Source organism: Amphiura filiformis, chromosome 12, assembly GCF_039555335.1.
Source record: "Amphiura filiformis chromosome 12, Afil_fr2py, whole genome shotgun sequence".
NCBI lineage: Eukaryota > Metazoa > Echinodermata > Ophiuroidea > Amphilepidida > Amphiuridae > Amphiura > Amphiura filiformis.
Genome location: NC_092639.1, coordinates 2,605,273 through 2,624,063, shown reverse-complemented (window position 1 = coordinate 2,624,063; position 18,791 = coordinate 2,605,273). Strand labels below are relative to the sequence as shown.

The following is an 18,791-nucleotide window of genomic DNA, read 5'->3' as shown; positions in this document are numbered from 1 at the left end:
AATTGAACATAATCTACAATCTGAGTTGACACTGAACAAGTCTACCAATAAAGTGAAGAATTGAACATAATCTACAATCTGAGTTGACACTGAACAAGTCTACCAATGAAGTAAAGAATTGAACAAAATCTACAATCTGAGTTGACACTGAACAAGTCTACCAATAAAGTGAAGAATTGAACATAATCTACAATCTGCAAAAATAGATTTGTTACCTGACCACACCAAGATGATTTGTTGAATTGAATACCTGAGTGGAAGAAGGGCCCAACTCCCAATTTTTTTCAAAAATGAGTTAGACCCAGCATTTTATTGTCAGCAGATAGTTCTTCCTTGTGTGTGAAAGATGAGCCAAAATCCACTTTCCAAATAGTCTTCCACTTACACTTAATCCTGGTTTTCATGGAAGAAAGGCCCAACTCCATGGGTTTTACCATGTGTCATAAGTTACAATTGAATTCAAGACTTGCAAAGCTTTATAAAGTTTAGTGAAATGGAATCCAGGTGTGGCAACATTTTTCACAGGGATTGTAGTTGTGTAAGAGAAATATTTTTCTTGGTTTCAACAGTTTTGGCCAGACTTATTGTTCCAAAACCAAAGCATTACAATTTGCCTTTTAAATGATGTTACTGCAGTGTGTATATAAACTGTTTAAATCAAGCTAGATACTGCACAGTGTCAACACCATATATTATAAATATTTTTTTCATACAGCTCCATACTCCGTTGGTGAAATCAATATTCTATTATTGACATAGATAAAGAAAGTTTACATATGCATTGTGATATACACGCAGTGATCGAATATTCTATTATACAAGCACCTGGATCTTAAATGTGTTCCTTTATATAATTGTAATTCTCAAAATTAAATATATCACAATTTTAACTTACGATTTAAAAATCGTTACGCCAAAAATGCAGTAAAAATGTATCCAGAGCAAACAGCAATGGCCGCTAATTTATAGTGTATTTAAATTCAACTTAGTGTATTAAAAACAAAACATGGGTTTTACCTGAAAGCAAATCGAATTTCCTTGTAATAGCAACACCATATGGGATACTAGAGCATGCGCAAATTGTAATAACTAGCGGGACACCCGCGCTTCGCGCGGGTCCCCGCTAGATGAGTAAACGGAAGCGTTCACTCAAACAGGAGGAATTACTGTACAGGTAGAAAGTAGGCCTACCTTTTCATGTCCTTCTTTCTTTTCTTTTTCCCCTCCCGTACCCTTACGATATTTATGTCTTCGTAGGCCTAATCCCGTTATCCCATATCCCGTACACCATAACCCTGAGCGCCAAGTTGGCTATGCGCACGCCGCACCTTCCGATGCGTAAGTCAAGTGGCGCTGTCGTAGTACACCGACGCTAACTAACGGCGCGTTTATGCTAGACATGTGGACGCGTTGGTTGGCATAGGCCGTAGAAGAACCAACCGCTCTAAATTTGCCCGAAAACCCCACTTTTACTGATTTTGAGGCCAATTCTTGACCGCTTTTCAACCAAATAAATTTTAAACACATTGTCGTATATTCCTCGATCTCCGTATGAATTTGGCGACATTTGGATCGAAACTGACAGAGCTTTTGCGTGGACACACATACATACACACAACATTAGCCTATTTATAGTAAGATGTGTAGAATAGAACTTGGTGGTATCTCATATGATAGTCGTACTATGCTTAGCCTGAGTCGCTCGGCCTATCTCGAACAAAATTGCCATGCGTAGCTATTGAAAAACGAGAGGATTCGCCGTACTATCACGGCAATTTTTGACACAAAGATATAGGGATGATGACGCTGTGTACTGTCCCCTCAAATAATTATGTTCATCAGGTATTTAGGTCAATCCTTCCAAATTATATTTTGTGTAAAGCCGACAGAATTAGAGAAGGAGAACAGGAACTTCCTTTACCACCACATACAATCGCGCCATCAGCTATGGGGAGAAAATTGGGGATATTCAGGTCCTTGCCGACAGTGAGCAGAGGCACTCAAAAACAATTCTGCGTCTCATCTGAAGCGCCTTGGTACTAGCGTACAGGTCACATCAAGTGTGCTTTCAAATGTGCCTACCATCCATATCAGGCTTGCATTGCAACGAATGCCTCAAGTCCAAATACCCCACAATTTTTGCTCCATTCCTGTATCAAGATGGTGGTCGAGTCCTGGTTCTCCTTCTCTAATTCTGTGGTAAAGCCTAAACGTATCCTATCCTTAACCCTAAATTTTGTGTATAATAACTTAAAGAAGTAATTGGTATTTAGGACTGATAATAAAATTGCACAATATGTTTTGCATGTCCAGTTTTTACTCACAGTTGGACTTGCAAAACATTTTGTCCTTTATGTTAGGCCCAAAAAAAATAATGGTTTGTCTCAAATCTCACGAGTGGTTTGAAAACAAATGCTAAATGCGATTTTTTTTTTTTTTTTTATTCCCGACTTTTTTCATGGTATTTGGAGAAAAAAAAATCGGAATTTTGCCGAAAAAAAAAAAAATTTGAAATTAAAAAAAATTCTGCATTTCTTTTTTTCCAAATCTCACGATTTTACAAATGCGCGCGCGAGCTTTGAGACAAACCTTTTTTTTTTTTTTGGCCTTAGTATCTGATCTATCATCATACTTGAGGTAACAGCACATGAATTTTTCTTTTCAATAACCTCATTGCTCTATGTTAGGTGTGAGTTTTAAAAGCACATGCCTGGCCAGAAGTTTAACATCACATTTCACCTCTCATAGCCCAAGGCTTTGTTAATGCAATGTTTTGCCTCATTGACACCCGTACTAGATTCTTCATTCCATGAACATTTCCCACATAATGATTCTATATCATTTGGTAAAAAGATATGCAAGAAAAAGATTCCATGCATTTGTGCTTACACTATCACATGTCATGACATTCAACATTGACAGCTCAAAACTTGACCTCATATTCTTTGAGTATTATGTTGTACCTAGTGTGTTCAAAGGTCATTTCATGAGTGTACAGGCATATTGGAGTTACAGAACTGTGCCCTGTGAGGTTGTGTGATATCCTGAATCTGTCATCAGTGTGCTGATGATTGAGGGATGACTTCAGACTTTGGTGTTCACAGATATCAAGGTGTTAAATACTAATCAGGTGCCAATTTTATTACAATCTTGGTGAACATGAGAGCTGGTGATCTAGAAAAAGTAGGGAATCCAAGAAGCTCTTTCCTTGGTTATTTGGTATTTTGAGGGAAATAAAGAGAAATTGGCTTTATGGATTAGCATTGAGCCAAATGGCACAGTTCAAAAAGTTCAATATCCTTCACACTGTTCCTGCAATCGTATTGGTTCTTTATACCCATGTGATATGACATGATATAACACGGTACAGCGCGTGTGTATCAACGTGATACACGTACTCACTATTTGAACCAATAGGAGGTGCATAGCAACAACTGGACTGATCGATTTTAAGCCCTAGGTAATTCCTTGTAAAATGTAATACTTATTATATTTTTATTTGAATTGAAGTATTTAAGAACGAGAATAAAGGTATTGTTTTTAGCTGCTATTATGCATCTATCGTCTCATATATCATGGGCGTCATCATTATTTTTGGCGCAAAACATCTCAGCTTTGCCTTGTTGTTTTACATAAAATAATGATGTCGCCCGTGTTATATGAGACGATAGATGCACTCCAGTGGCTAAAAACAATACCTTTATTCTCTAATTCCTGAATGATAGCCAAACATTGACTTCATGTTTAGGGAGTATTATGAGTTTTGTACCTAACACAGTTACAGGCTATTCTTTTTTACAAACATTGCGTTAAAGAACTGCGGCCTGATATATAAGTATATATTTGAGATCCTAGTGTAAGCCATATCTAACAAATGAAGCTATCAGACATTGCACAGATTCCATGCAAGAATTTGTCACAGAGATGTCATGACATACAACACATGTTATATAACTATGGGATAGTCATGGATCCATTAGCAGAAGTTCACATAACTATAGGACAGTCATGAATCCATTGACTAATGACTTGACTATGGGACAATCATGAATCCATTGACTTAACTATGGGACAGTCATGAATTCATTGACAGGTATGAGTGGAATGCTACTGACTCCAATCATTCTCCTGTGTAGTGACTGTATATCCTTATGTTACAGCTGGTTTCTTACTCATCTATGTACAAAGGTACTAGTCACTTCATGGGGATTCCAGGTGTGGATTCCATCCATAGAGATTATACCCAAAGAGTACCAACTCAAAATTGACATGTATAATGCTATGATCACAGAATTCTATATACAGGTAGAACTGGTCATATTTCACGATATAACATTAATAATGGAAAAAAAAATTCAAATGTTTGTCGTGTTTCACATCGGACAAGTGACAAGCTCTAATGTCGTCACGACGTAAACAACATACTAGTCATTATAATAATTAATTAGGTAAACCCAAATATGGAAGGATCCAAAAGTATGCTAATTAGAAGTTTAACAAATCTGAATACGATCTTGGTATCCAAAAGGAGGTTACATGAACATGTACAGTAGATCGCCTCTAGTATTTAGTAGACCTCTGTGGCTATGATGCATGTAAATCTGCCATTTTGGTTGTTGTTCATGGAGGGCAAATAGTGTACCTCCAGCGTTTTTCAGCAAGAGCCCAAAATTGAATTTTTAAGCTTGAGTGTTACAATGGTTTGTGAATTTGGCACTTAGTGCACATTTTTGGCACATCATGTAATACGCAGAACATATTCAACATAAACAATAACACACTTTGGATCAAAGTTTTTCGGGCGCTTAGCGAAATTATCTGAAGGTACACTATTTAACCTCTTTTGAGCAATCGACACACAAACAAGACAGAGACATTTTGATTGTTGGGAGCAGTAACTTCGCCACGCATTACTATCTACAGATGCACCGCTTTTGACCGTGCGTGTATGACACACAGACACTACTCTCTCTAGGAAGCCTAATGGACTAAAGTGAAACTTGGGCACCTATAACCAATGTGAATAAAAGGGTGCTTTCTATACAGTGAATTTCTAGGATGAATAATATCAAGTTGGCATGGCAACATGTTCATAAAGGGAAACTTTTGTCACCGTTCATCAGGAGTAAATCTGCTCAAATCTTTGCTATAAATACCTGTACCCAGGTACCTGTGAAACTAATTGTGTTCACTCTATTGTAAAGGAACTATATACAACAGCTGCAATCAACTCTAATCCTCTACTTATATTGTTCTTACTTTTAACACTCTCCACACGGGTGTCACTTGCAGACGACAAGATCAACAAAAAATCAAGAAAATTTCAAATATTTCAAAATTTTACCATATTTGGAATCAGTATGAAAAATACATTACAATTAAGTACAAACAAGCAGTATTGGTTCCCCGGGATTGGTTCAGTGGTTCTTAAGATAGCTCTTGATATTTTCAGAAAATATCTCAAACTTTCGACTTTTAATGTTGAAGCCTATGGCTAGCACACAGAGCATTAATAAACAATAGAAGTTGAAGTATTTGTCACCAGGCTTTGACAAATTTAGCCATGGGAGCACAAAAGTATGAGCAATATCATCCAAAAAGCCACCAAAACTTTTTTATGCCCAATTATGGCAGTTACTCTAGACAGTGACCCCATACACCACTCAAACTAGATGACATCATATCAAACTCATCCTCATGTCAAAGTTCATTGACCCATTCATTTTAGAACTTTAAACATCAAAATCATATCAATTTGGGTATTTAACATCATCCCTAGAAACTAATGTCATATGTTATCTATGAGTTGTAGTGTGTGAAAGGTTAGTGAACTCTGTAGTAGATTGAGAGTGCATGAGCTAGACTGCCAGTGTGGATTTGACTCATGGTTTGACTCAGGGGGGTCAATCTGTATCCAGGTCCCTGCTGCTACTTTTCCAACCCTATAAAGATAAATGGGCTGTTCCATTTAAAAATCCACACTACCCCTGTGGAAGATTAAGCTAAAGTCTTCCACAGAGGGAGTATGAGTATCGAATAGAATAGACAATTGGTTAACTTCCATTTGAAATACTCACTCCAGTTGTGGACGATACAGGTAAAGCCATAATACAGGGGGAGTATGGGTTTCAAAATGATTAACTCTGACCAATTACATTTGAAAAACATACTCCCCCCGTCGATGATATTTCCAAAATCTTCCACAGGGGTAGTGTGGATTTCAACTAGAATAGCCCAAAAGGTGTATTACTCAACTCTATATAGATTAAACACCAGTCATATTTGATGAATAAATTTATCCCAAAAGGACAGTGGTGTTGTCTGTTTAAGTCCAGAGGGTTAGTCCAGGCTGTCCAGTCATAGGGGTTAGTTATAATCAGTAGTGACAGTGACAGACCATTAGCAGACATAGTAATACCAAGCTGTAGAGATTCATAGACTGATTTATATTTATATCTAGTGACTCTGTGATTCAGAGGGTGTCGTCTATTTATAACAATGTAAGGGCAGGGATTTGGTTCAATCCTCCATGTAATTATTTTGTGTAAATTAATCCTAAGCCTAATCCTAATCCTAACCCTAAACAAACCCTAACCATAACTTTGTGTAAAATTACATGAAGGAATAACGAAGATATGGGATTTTTTTAACATTGTCATTTGTCTTTTGATAAAGAATTGTAACACTGCAATCCACAACTTGAACATGTTTAATTTTTGCTATAATCCGATCACTCAGATCATGGAAGTTAATCTCACTTCCCTGCCCAGATTGAACTGTAATAGTGAAGTCCCCATTGGTTAGGCTTAAAAGCAGGGCTTAAATTTCAACTTGGTTTGCGAGAATCAAAATCCACCCTAGTCACTGCACTTACTGTATGATACAATGAGAGAAGTTGATTCTCGCAACCGAATCTTACGAGAATTGATTACCGGTATATGATTCTCGTCGAAATCTAGGCCCTGAAAAGCAAGTCTTGTATAGGTGACGAAACCCATTATCACAGCATACTTCATTGTGAAGGTATGATATTGCAAAATGTCATTTTGTAACTGTTATTTTTTCTCAACAGTTTAGCTTGTATATTTCAAATTATTTTGTCCCCTTTGGTTTTTATTTCAAATTTAACGTTTCCAAATTTGTCCTATGTGAATCAGACCATGTCACATTTATTACAAGACAAATTGACTGTCAAATTCATTTTGACTTCTGAATAGGTAGGTAGTGGTATTTTTTTCTTTTCAAAGACAGTTGTTGAGTTGACCCAAGGACTAAACTTCCACCCATATGCAAGAATATCTTTTGGAAGACAGGTTGTCTTTATAAGGGTACCGCCTAAACATGTGAACCCAGGTTTAAATCAGCACACTGGTTATTCCATACATCATCTATGGAAGACATGACCTAAATCTCCCACACAGTGGGTGTACATATCAAATGGAGTCACCATTCAGGTAAATCAAATTTGAAATTCACACTCTCCATGTATGTCTTCTATTGGGGTGTATGGATCTCAACCGCAATAGCCTATTGAAAAATGTACTCACACAGAGTCTAACCCATACCCACACATGAAATTACTGTCAAACAAGGACCCAATAGTCATGTATAGACGAATCCAACGAGCCAAGTCATGGTCAGGATTTGGTCGGCCATCTTTGGTTTCCCGCTAGCACCAACCTGGGGTGTTGAGCGCCCGATTGTGCAAATAAAAGCCGCCTTACACCTGGAGAAGATGCAAAGACGAGGAGGGTTAATAGAATAATATATACAATAGAGGTAATCCTGTCGCATCTATTCATACATAGTCCTTTTGTTTATCCATTTGTACATCTTTGAATACATGCGACGGGATTTAATACCTGTGGAATTATCTCTATTATTCTATTATTCTATTAACCCTCCTCGACCTTCTCTAAGTGTAAGGCGGCTTTTATTTGCACAACTGTTGGAACTGTATTGTGTTGTAAACTTAAATCAATCTTTTGTCTACCTGTGTTTTCGCGGAAGGTGTAAAACGGGTGATGGAATGCAGTTTAAACTTTCCGCCAAGGCCGAATCATTTCACATTTTGGATGCATTATAGCCGGCGGGGACCCAACTAAAGGCTGCTAGTCAGGTGTAGGGATGCGTGTATTTGGATTCGTCTATATCAGTTTTCCTAACTAACTGGATATTTTGTGTACTAAGATGTAGTATAATATCAACTGTTATCCCTGTTTCTCACTCAGGATCAACACAACCCTGTGACCATGCTTAGATGTTGAACGGCTGAGCTTGGAATGAGATTACAAGCCTGACATGAGTCTACCTATTATCTGTAGACTCAATCTGGCCATCAGGTATTTAACATCTATGCACGGTCATTGGGTTCAGTGCTGATGAAGAAGAGGGAGGAGAAAGCCTTGGACAAGGTTTATAAACTTAGACCTGATCATTGATACAGATTTTTTTAAATTATGGTTTTAGAATTGCACCAGTGAACCGAGGACAGATCACACCTCCTGTATCTTCAGTAATTGGAATGGGTGGTTTCCCAAAACTGTCCCCACTTTTAGCTGTAATTAATCTATAATACATGCACGAATGTGCACATACCCAACCCACACCCCCTCCTGTTTCCATACCCACCCCCACACCCCTCATGTTTCCATACCCACACACCCTCAGGCTGTTTCACATACTTTAAGGGGTACTACACCCCTGTGATAAATTTGTGACTATTTTTGTATTTTTCTCAAAAAATAATAACACACTGGTGTCAAAAGTTATGTATATTATTGGGGCAAGGAATCCAATTACTTCACTGAAATTTCAGTGACTTAAGACAAGCGGTTCAGTATATATGATCGGAAATGAGGTACACCCTAGCGGTACCTTATTTCTTATCATAAATAACGAACCGCTGGTCTTGGGTTACTGAAATTCCAGTGTGGTAATTGGATTCCTTGCCCCTACATACATATAACTTTCGCTACCACTGTATTATTAGTTTTTGAGAAAAATGCAAAAATAGACACAAATTTATCGAGGGGTGTAGTACCCCCTTAACAGAAAAGACATCTGTTTTTATACACAAAATAAAAGGCAATGACACATTTGTTTTTCTTTTCAAGGAGTATTTAACCTCCTTTATTGCTTCATTAAATCACTTTCACATTAGACAGACCATGTTTCATATGGGTGAGAAGCACAAGAGTATAACTTGTCTTTAGAACCTGGGCAACACTACACACAAGACAAAATTCAAACATAATTTTTGTTAGTTAGAACACATTTTAAGTTATCTTATATTTTTAAAATTTAATTATCATAAACAGTTATTCTGGTACGTTTTTTGATAAATTCTTATTTTGTACAACCCAGTCATTTTGAGGGAGTAGAGCTAGGAAGCCATATCTGCAATAGCTGCCAGGTGTCATATGTTTGCAAAATAGATGCAGACATTTTCTACAGAGCAGCTATTGCAGATAAGCCTTTCTTGTGCTAAACCCTCAATTCATTAGTAGAGGAAACAAACACGCACTGATATTAAATATGCAGAGATGCCACTTGGTGTTGCCAAAATTTCCTAAAAATGCACTTTTTCCCATTTTGCACAGGAAGAGGAGCAAAATTTCCTGAAATCTGTAAATTTATTTAAAATTTCCTGAAATCAGGAGATTTCCTGAAAAGTGACATCTCTAAATATGGGTAATTAAATAAATTGAGTGGAGTAATTTTTGTTTCCTTAAATTTGTTGGTTCCTCAACGGCTGTCCAAAAGTTATACATTTCACTAAATTAAATTGTCTACTATGTCGTTTATCTGTCGGATACCAAACCCATAACCTTTTATTTCATCCTCAAAATAATGAAGGGGCAAAAAAACAGAAACAAAATATATATATAATAATATGTGTATATTACATGTACAATACAACGGAGGCCAAGTAACAAAAACCTAAGGTGCAGATATGCCTGACTTGTTTCGTGTAACCACGGAAACATCATTTTATCTAAAACATAATATTTTCACAAGTATTTTATACACATCAAAGCGCAATTAAATTTATATCCATTTCTTAAATTATCGAATAAATACACATCCAGTTTTGATCTTAAAAAGAAAACAAATAGTACAATTCTTGTGTCAAAGTGGAAAGGTTAAGGTCAAAGGTCACAAACTAGTGCTACAAATAATTTATGCTGAGACTATGTATTTTGTTGTCAAAGGCACAAAATAAAGACAAGTGAGAGGCTACACAAATTCATACCACTTTCATAAAACAATTGTCAAAAAATACTCAGAATTCTGACAAAAAGGCCTAAAATGTGTTGCAATCCAGAGGATATATCCAATGTGGGTCAGTCAGTGAAATTTTAGTCAAATTAATCACCTTAAATTCACTAACTGTTCTATTCGGGTGCATTTTCTATCTTTAAAGCTGACCCAATTGGGAAAAATGGCTAGCCTTCTTTCCCATCTGTATATAGAAAACATTGGTTGGTAATCAACGCAACTATTTTAAGGCCTTATTGTTTGTATCCGTACCAAAAACCACCATTCATCAATCATCTCGTCGAATACCAATTAGTGATAATTTCAAAACATAATATCCGAAATAATCGGGTGTTGTTAAAAGTGTATTGTAGTGAAGAATATGTGCACATAAATCGAAACTAAACATAGATGTATAACAAAAACTAATTCTTGTACAGAACATGTTAACACAACATTGACATGTAAGTCCTCAGGTCATCATTTATGATATGGCTACATAAATAAACCCGACACGTTCGATCATAAAGTTGATGAACAAGCAGGTACTATGTAGAGTATGATTTGTAAAAAATTTGTTTAAAATTGCAACTGATCCTAATAAGATATACAAGCTGTCCATTAAATTTTGATTATATTTCTGAAAAAGAATTTTGGAATTAACTACGGTCCTTTTGTAATATGGACCAAACTATGTGTGAATTACTTTTAACGATGTATAATAATAATATTGCTTAACATTCGGAATCGTCTAAACCTAAACTGAAATAAGGGGATAATTATTACAAAAATGTGATCAAATTTACTCCAATTTGATAAAAATTAATCCTAACCATCAGTGTTAGCACCCTATATCACTGATCATAAAATTCACATACTATAACAGAACTTCCAGAACATATGGTTTTTATAATATTGTACAGTGTATGCTCCCTTTATGCATAATATCATATATGCAAAATATATATATACGTATATATAGAGATAGCAGAGCAGGGTCAGGAAAGAACTTATTTTTATCGTATGACTCAGCTCAGGTTGGCCAATGCTCTCGCTAGGCTAAGTAAGCTCACTGTGTGTGTGTGTGCATAGCTATCAGGAACAGATGGCACCGTACATGTACAGGTAGTTTTATAGCAGCAGCAAGCAGGAATGGAAAGCTTTTAATGGCCATATACCTGCTTGTCTACGTTAGGGGTTGCCTGGCTATTACATACCACCTATCTAGTCTATGTCGTCTTGTTTGACTGGCCCTAGCAGCAAGCTTTATCGTCATGGTTTATAGAGGAGTAAATAAACCAAAATCAATTAAATCTCTCTCCACCTGAACTTAAGATTTGAATTATCATAATTATTTTTACACTTTTTATAAAAAAAAAAAAGCATTTTTGTTCTTGTCATCATAATTTGAGATTAGGAAACAAATATGCCGATATTGTCCATATTTAGGGGTATGGAATGTTTGAAAGAATATGGCCAAATTTTGTAACTGATTTCTAGTTATATTTTGTAATAATATAAATTAGGAGATTTTGGAGGAGATGATATTTTTTGGCTGTGCACAGCTTCTCTACGTACCCAGACTTGAATTATAAGCTTGCTGATTATAATTACAATATATTTTATGTTCTTTTATTGGTAAAAAATTATGTAATGCTCTCTTATCATACAGAACTGGAAATATGAATAATTATGTCCATATAATATTTAGAAATATTTATTTTGTCTAATAATAAAATGCATATATTTCAATTTGGTGTCTTGTTCTATTGAATGAAATATAATAATTCTAAAACATATGCTTGAGAATGTAACATGAAATGCCATAACACTTGCAATTAACAAATATTCTGGTAAACAAATGTAAGGACAATTAACATCTTGTATCAAATATTGCTACTTATTTAAAATTTGAAAAAATTCTTTAAATACCTTTACCAGATCACTATGCGCCTCAAATACTGCAACTTCTCACGTCATAATTCTAAAAAAATCTCCAACAAGCAATGTGATCTTAATGCCGACTTCACAGTGTAGTGTAACAAACCAAATTGCACAGTGTTACAAGTTCATAATCCACCACATAGATAAGTGAACTATGCCTTCTGTGAGATGAGGCTATTGGAGATACTGAATCAAGACAGAGTGTTTAAGTATTTGGCTTTATGAATCATCGTTTTTCGAGACATGACAACGGTTGGGTAGCACATCCGACACACTAACTTATGATTTGAAGCAATGACAAGCCATAAGTATGATACACTTCCGCAAGGGAAGCGACGGATCACGTCTCTTCCCCACAAAGAAACTTTTTAACAACTTACAGAGGAAAAAACTTTTTATACTTAAATTGCACTGGAACTTTCAAACAAAATAATTATACGTACGTTACTTCAGCATTTTTTTTAAAACTAATTATCAAAGTTGACAACTAAACAATCTTTTAAACATGTACTTTTGTATCTGATAAACCAAGGATGGAAAAACGTAAGAAAATGACATCAAATACGAACATTGTTCAGTATTTGCATTCTAAAACATGTCTTCTTAACCTCCTTGTCTAAATCTCATCACTAATTTTGGTTTTGGCCATTCCTTAATACTATTTTTGTTATTATTTTTTACCATAATTTGTAGAAAAATACAAAATTATACTAGTAATCTACTACAACAAACACTAATAGTCACCCCCCGAGTTTTGATACTTAATAGAAGGCACTCAGGAACAATACAGATAACACCTGAGATAGAGGAATCAACCGGGGGTGCTCACTTTGCAAACAACATGTATACTTATGTTATTAATTTTTTCGCCGATTACCTACAAATACATATAGGGCACACAGAGGAATAAAGAGAAGAGAGAAAAATGTCCTTGGAATTCTGTCATAAAATACTGGCGACTCGGTGATGTTAATCAAAGAAATAATAATCATAATAAAACATCACGAAATCTACATGTTACATGTCGACGACTTTGTGATGCCTATGTGTCTCAATACCAACACACTCATAATACTGCTTTTGTTTTTAGAGTCTCCATATAGAGACGATAATGGGAACAACTCAAGCCCATATTTCTTGTGACTAAACCTCGCAAAAATTCATAACAGTGCACCCATGAGCCAGTATTTTACCACTCGATATAACCACCCTATACTGCACTTCGTTTGACTTTTTACTGTATTTAAAATTTGCCGACACATGAGAACAACTTTATGTAAAGACACTTCACGTATAGCCATATATATTTATACTGTACATATAACATGTTCTTTTCAATTCATACTTCTGCGACTGTTATTACTTTGATAAGCTCAGTGAGAGCTGTGTGTGATTTGGTTACAAAAATTATTTTACAATGACGAAAAATAAGAAATTTCTGAATAAGTCTCGTTAGGTTTTTACGGAGGTAGAACATTTCAGTTGGCCTACAATGGAAGGGGTTATGGAGTGCAACAGTTGAGAAACTGTTGCATATTTTGAACGTTAATACTCGCGATTCATGAAAAATAAACCACTAACAAACATCTCAGTATTTCAAACATTAAATGACATCCTTTACATGGGTGTGTAATAATAGTAGGCCTATAAATACCACCATAACAAGAGAGCAAAAAAGTTTTATAGCAATATGAAAAATAATTTTGAAACAAATTTCTTTGCTTTCCAATTTTTTACAAAAGTCCTGAGTATCCCTGCTCTGAAATTAGCCTGCCATGTGTGGACATAAACAATTCCTAATTAACCAGAATGGTCACCACATGTTTATTTATTCGTTTAAAAACTGAGACTCGTTAGGCGCATATTCTTCATGAATCAAGAGCTCATGAGGTATCAGTGTGTTATTCACTCGGCTATTCCAGTTGACAACCTTACACCCCCTATGGAAGACATGGCCTTAAACTCACACAGAGAGGGTGTAGATTTCAAATGGAGCTACCCATTCAGGTAACTCCATTTGAAATTCACACTCCCTGTGGGGAAGATTAATGTCATGTCTTCCACAGGGGGTATGGGTTTCAACTAGAATAGCCAATTGATTGGATGCAAGAACTCTGTAATGCATAATAGAAATGCACTTATGAACTTCTTACACTCAACCAGCATATTTGAATAGAATTTAGCCATGTTGTGTGTGTCTGTCTGTTTGTCAGTTAATCCATTAGTTCTATATCACTATGAAACAGGTTTGAATTCAAACACCTTTCCTACTCAGATATTCAGTTCATGTCATTGTCCACTCCATGAAGTGGACACAAATGACAGTCATAACCAGGTCAGCCACTGGTCATCAGCACTGACCGCTCACTGACCACTACTTCCACATCAATACATTGTATCTGAATCACCAAAAGTGTTTGAATCCAAACGAGATGTCGAGTTGTCGTCTTAAAATATTTGGTATCTATCCATAAAAAAACATACACATCAGGAGCGATTTCAAATAAATTACAATCTTTGTCCTGTTAATCCGCATTTCAAACATGACCTATAAACTACATTTTCATTTCAATTTTCTTGTGCGATGGCTCAACTGTGATTGGCGTTTAAACTGACATTAATACTAACAGCAGGCAATAAATGTCAGCCATGTGCAGAACATCAATGATTTCATAATGTCCCATAAATCTATGGTATGAATCACTGACAAGCCTGCTGTAATGGACTATTCCAGTTGCAATCCATACACCCCCTGTGGAAGACATGACCTTAATCTTCCAAACAGGGAGTGTGAATTTCAAATGGGGTTACATGAATGGGTGACTCCATTTGAAATATACGCCCCCTGTGTGGGAGTTTCAGGTCATGTTTTCCATAGGGGTATGGATTTTAACTGTAATAGCGAAATAAGGTTAAGCCTCCCACGCATAAACTGAACTGCAATACAACAACTAGAACAAATGTCAGTATCAAGAATCATGAAACTTCAATCATTTCACAACTACTGCTTAGGGATCTTTGACTACTCAAAGACCTTGTGTCATAATCATCGTCCTCCTGTCCAAACTTGACAGACTGTATTCTCTCCGCGAGCTCACCACAATTTCCGATCACGGCCTCTCGTGCGCACGAAGCTAATCTCTTCGCATCGATTGGCTGCGTCCTGATATGAGCATGGAGGTTTTTCTATTGCACCTGATTTCACTATGATCACTGTCACTTGTGTCCGTGGATCCATAACAACGTTTAGATGACAGCCCACTGTGTCTGTCACTGAGTCCTGGGGTACCGGAGCTTTTTCTTGAACTACAGGTTGATGAGGACTCATCAGGGTCTTTTAGTTTTTCATAAGTAACTTTGCTACTGCTGCTATCTTCTGTCGAGCTACTAAAGAACTGAAATGGATTATAACTCCCTGGTACGACTCGTGCACTCTCTGGTTCAGGAGTGGTTTGTTCAAAGAAATAGCTACTACCGCTTGCACTTTCAATTGACACCTGTGAGCTGGGGAAATCGGGAGAGATCCCGGAACTACACGAACTGTTCCTTTCAAGTAGCGAACTAGTCTCACTCTCGCAAGACGGTGAAATACCGCTACTGTCACTCGCATACGATTGAGTGCTGAGTTGACGTGAAAATGAGAAAGGACTGGTTTCATGACCGCGCTAGCACTCAAGGTGCTTGGGTCGTCTTTTGATGATGATTTGGATGTAACACAAAGTTTGGGCAAGTCTTTTGCTTTTGCTTTAGCCAGTGAGGATTTGGCTGACTTGGGTGGTAGTTCTGGTACGTTTTCTGAACTAGTGTCTATTCTTGTTCTGCAAAATTGAAAGCCAACTGAGGTATCGCTTGGTGAAGGAACTTGTTTGCATTTTCTCTCCGCTTCAGCTGCCAAATTGGCCCGCAATTTGGTGTGAAACTGCTTTCGCCTGTGCGTTGGTGATGCTGCTGGACTCTTATCACGGGATATTCTCCGTGTCATGATACCAAGTGGTTTAGTGTCTTTTTTAGTGTCTTTCTTTCCTTTAAGTTTGGAGTCTGATTTTGTTTTAGGTTCTTCCTGAGTTTGTTGTTGTTGAATCTGCTCTTCTTCAACTTTACTTCTGATATCTTCTACTTCCACCTTTGGGCTACTGGCTTCCTTAAGTGGTAATACACTCACGTCCCATTCCCTTCTTAGAGACTCTGCGTGTAATTTTTCACAAGCCTCAACGAATGGGTTCTTTAGTCGTACTTCTGGTGAATTCACACTTAGATTACTGGTACCCTGATTAAGCATGTCCAAGAGATCTGTACAAGGACTGTTTCGTCCTGATCGTAATTTCTTGCTATCAGATGCCTGAAGATCAAGAAATATTGGTCCAAGATGTGAGACCTTCTTAACATCAAGTCCTGTTGGTCTTGGTATTGTCTTGCTTTTCATCGCTAGTAGCGGTGAACTTGGCATTCTATCAGTTAACTTGCCAACTAAATTGCACGGTTCCGATTGACTTTGAGTAATAGAACGCTTGAATAGCATTCTTGACTCGCTAGTAGGGGTAGTGGGTGTTTGAGGATCTGCCTGCGTGCTTGGCACTACCGCCCTCAGTGGCTTCCGAGGAACAGGGGGCGGCGTTGAATGCGCTGACGCTGATACAGGCTCGTTTTCAGGAAAGTCTGGCGGAATGTCTGCCCGAGGGCTCGTCTTGGATACAGGTGAGCTGACCTCTGGACTGAGTAATGATTGAGGTGGTTGCGCGGCTACACCTCCTCCACGTTGTGTATTAATTGCTTTTGGTACTCGAGGAGTTGACCCAAGAAGTTGAAGTTAGGTGATATGGTTGGTCTCTTGTCTTTGACGTATCTGTATATAACAAAACGAGGAAATATATATTAGTAAAATTCTATTTGCATGGAAATTTCCAGGTAACCAATACTAATATGGACATTATTTCCTGGTTTACATTAAATATTTTCTTTCCCCTTATAAAACCATTTCAGCTATTCATAACACAATTTATTGGACTATTCAGCACTGTACTGAGGATGCTGATCATTATGCATTGGTACCCAGATCACGCGGCACAGTTCATTCAGTATGTGTCAATACCATTAGATTGCAAACTTTGCTTTTGAGGGATAGGCATACAAGAGCCATGGTTTTCTATTAGTCTCAACCCAGAGGAGATAATAGGAAAATTGCAGGGTTTCTGTATTAGTCATTTCATTGCAGCCCTGATTTTCACTTTAAGCTTAGACTACACTATTTTTCTCGTTGGCGAAGCAGTGACATCATGGGCATTTCATTGGGTGCAGCTTCCAATCGCGAGCATTTGCTCAAAGCGCTGCATATACACACATGCGTGTTTAAAGATGCCCAATAGATTTGCGCACAACACAGATGCCTCAATGCGCTGATGTCGCTGCCACGCCAAGGAAATAAATAGTATATTTATGTGTCATATTTCATCTTTCCTACAATACTTACTTGTAGGCATCGTCGGCTGAGAGGTTCATGTGTTTCATAATGTATGCTATGGCGACAGTCGGTGACCTCGAGATCCCTGCTAAGCAGTGAACTATTACACAACCGTTGGCTGAACGGACTTTTTCTGTAAATGTAAGAGGAAAAACACATTACAATAAATAGTTTCAGAAGTTTAGATATATAGATATCATCATGCACCAATTAATCGATATTATTTAGACCATCGCAGAAAAAAATTATCTGTGAAGATGACATCTGGATGTAGATGTAGGATGACAACACATCCTGGATGCACACAATCACATCACACCAAGTGTCAAGCTACACTGATGGACGCATACTACTGGTCTGAATATCAATACACAGATTTTGGGTTTCTCTACCGGAAGTCAATCTGTGCCGAAATTACTTCCCACAATACAGTACGGAGGAAAATTTTCTCCCTTGTTATGCAATACACATATTGCATTGTAGGAAGGAATTTCGGCACAAATTGACTTCTGGTACAACCCAAATTCTGTGTATTGATCACTGACATCTGGGGAAAAGGTAAATACTTGTTGCCTTTTTTCTCAAACCTTTTGTCGTTAACAGCATGTGCGCTATCACAAATTATGGCTTCCAGGTTTTTGATGCAGCCAATATATTTCTCTCCATTTGTCATGCATATCTGAAGAAGGTTGATTATAAATAATAACAATTCTTATTTACCAATAAATGTAACAGCTTCATCTAGCCATGGCAGGATCTTTTCCCTGTAGTCATCTTTGACAGGAATCCTATGGAAGTGTCCAATGGGGATCTTCTCCGGTGCAGGGCATGTCTTACTGATGTTCAGCACATAGTTGATGCTGTTCATGCGCAAGCAATCAGGATCCAGGACATCCTGCTCCGAACCGAGGTAGAGGTAGCTGAGAATGCGTGTGGGCCCGGCGTTGGTCAGCGAAAGGCAGGGCTGTGAGAGCGGCGCCAACATGGTGCGATGTGAGATGTCTTGCGACTCGCAGAGATATGGAAAGCACGACTGAAATGCTGCAAATCCACCTGGAAAATGAACGACAAATCAAATATTTATCTTTAACTGTGAATAATGAATTAAAGAAATCACATATCAAAGGGT

The 18,791-nt window shown here is 37.3% G+C and overlaps 1 protein-coding gene across 1 annotated transcript in view; it reads right to left on the bottom strand.

Annotated features, from left to right (window-relative positions):
* Window positions 1-11,634: 11,634 nt before the first annotated feature.
* LOC140165653 (uncharacterized) overlaps window positions 11,635-18,791 on the bottom strand; it is a 50,000-nt gene continuing 42,843 nt past the window's right edge. The window contains 6 exon segments of the mRNA XM_072188950.1: window positions 11,635-15,351; window positions 15,354-15,638; window positions 15,641-16,974; window positions 16,977-17,047; window positions 17,672-17,795; window positions 18,383-18,715. Of these exon segments, the coding sequence (XP_072045051.1) occupies window positions 15,181-15,351; window positions 15,354-15,638; window positions 15,641-16,974; window positions 16,977-17,047; window positions 17,672-17,795; window positions 18,383-18,715 (2,318 nt within the window). The 3' untranslated portion in view covers window positions 11,635-15,180.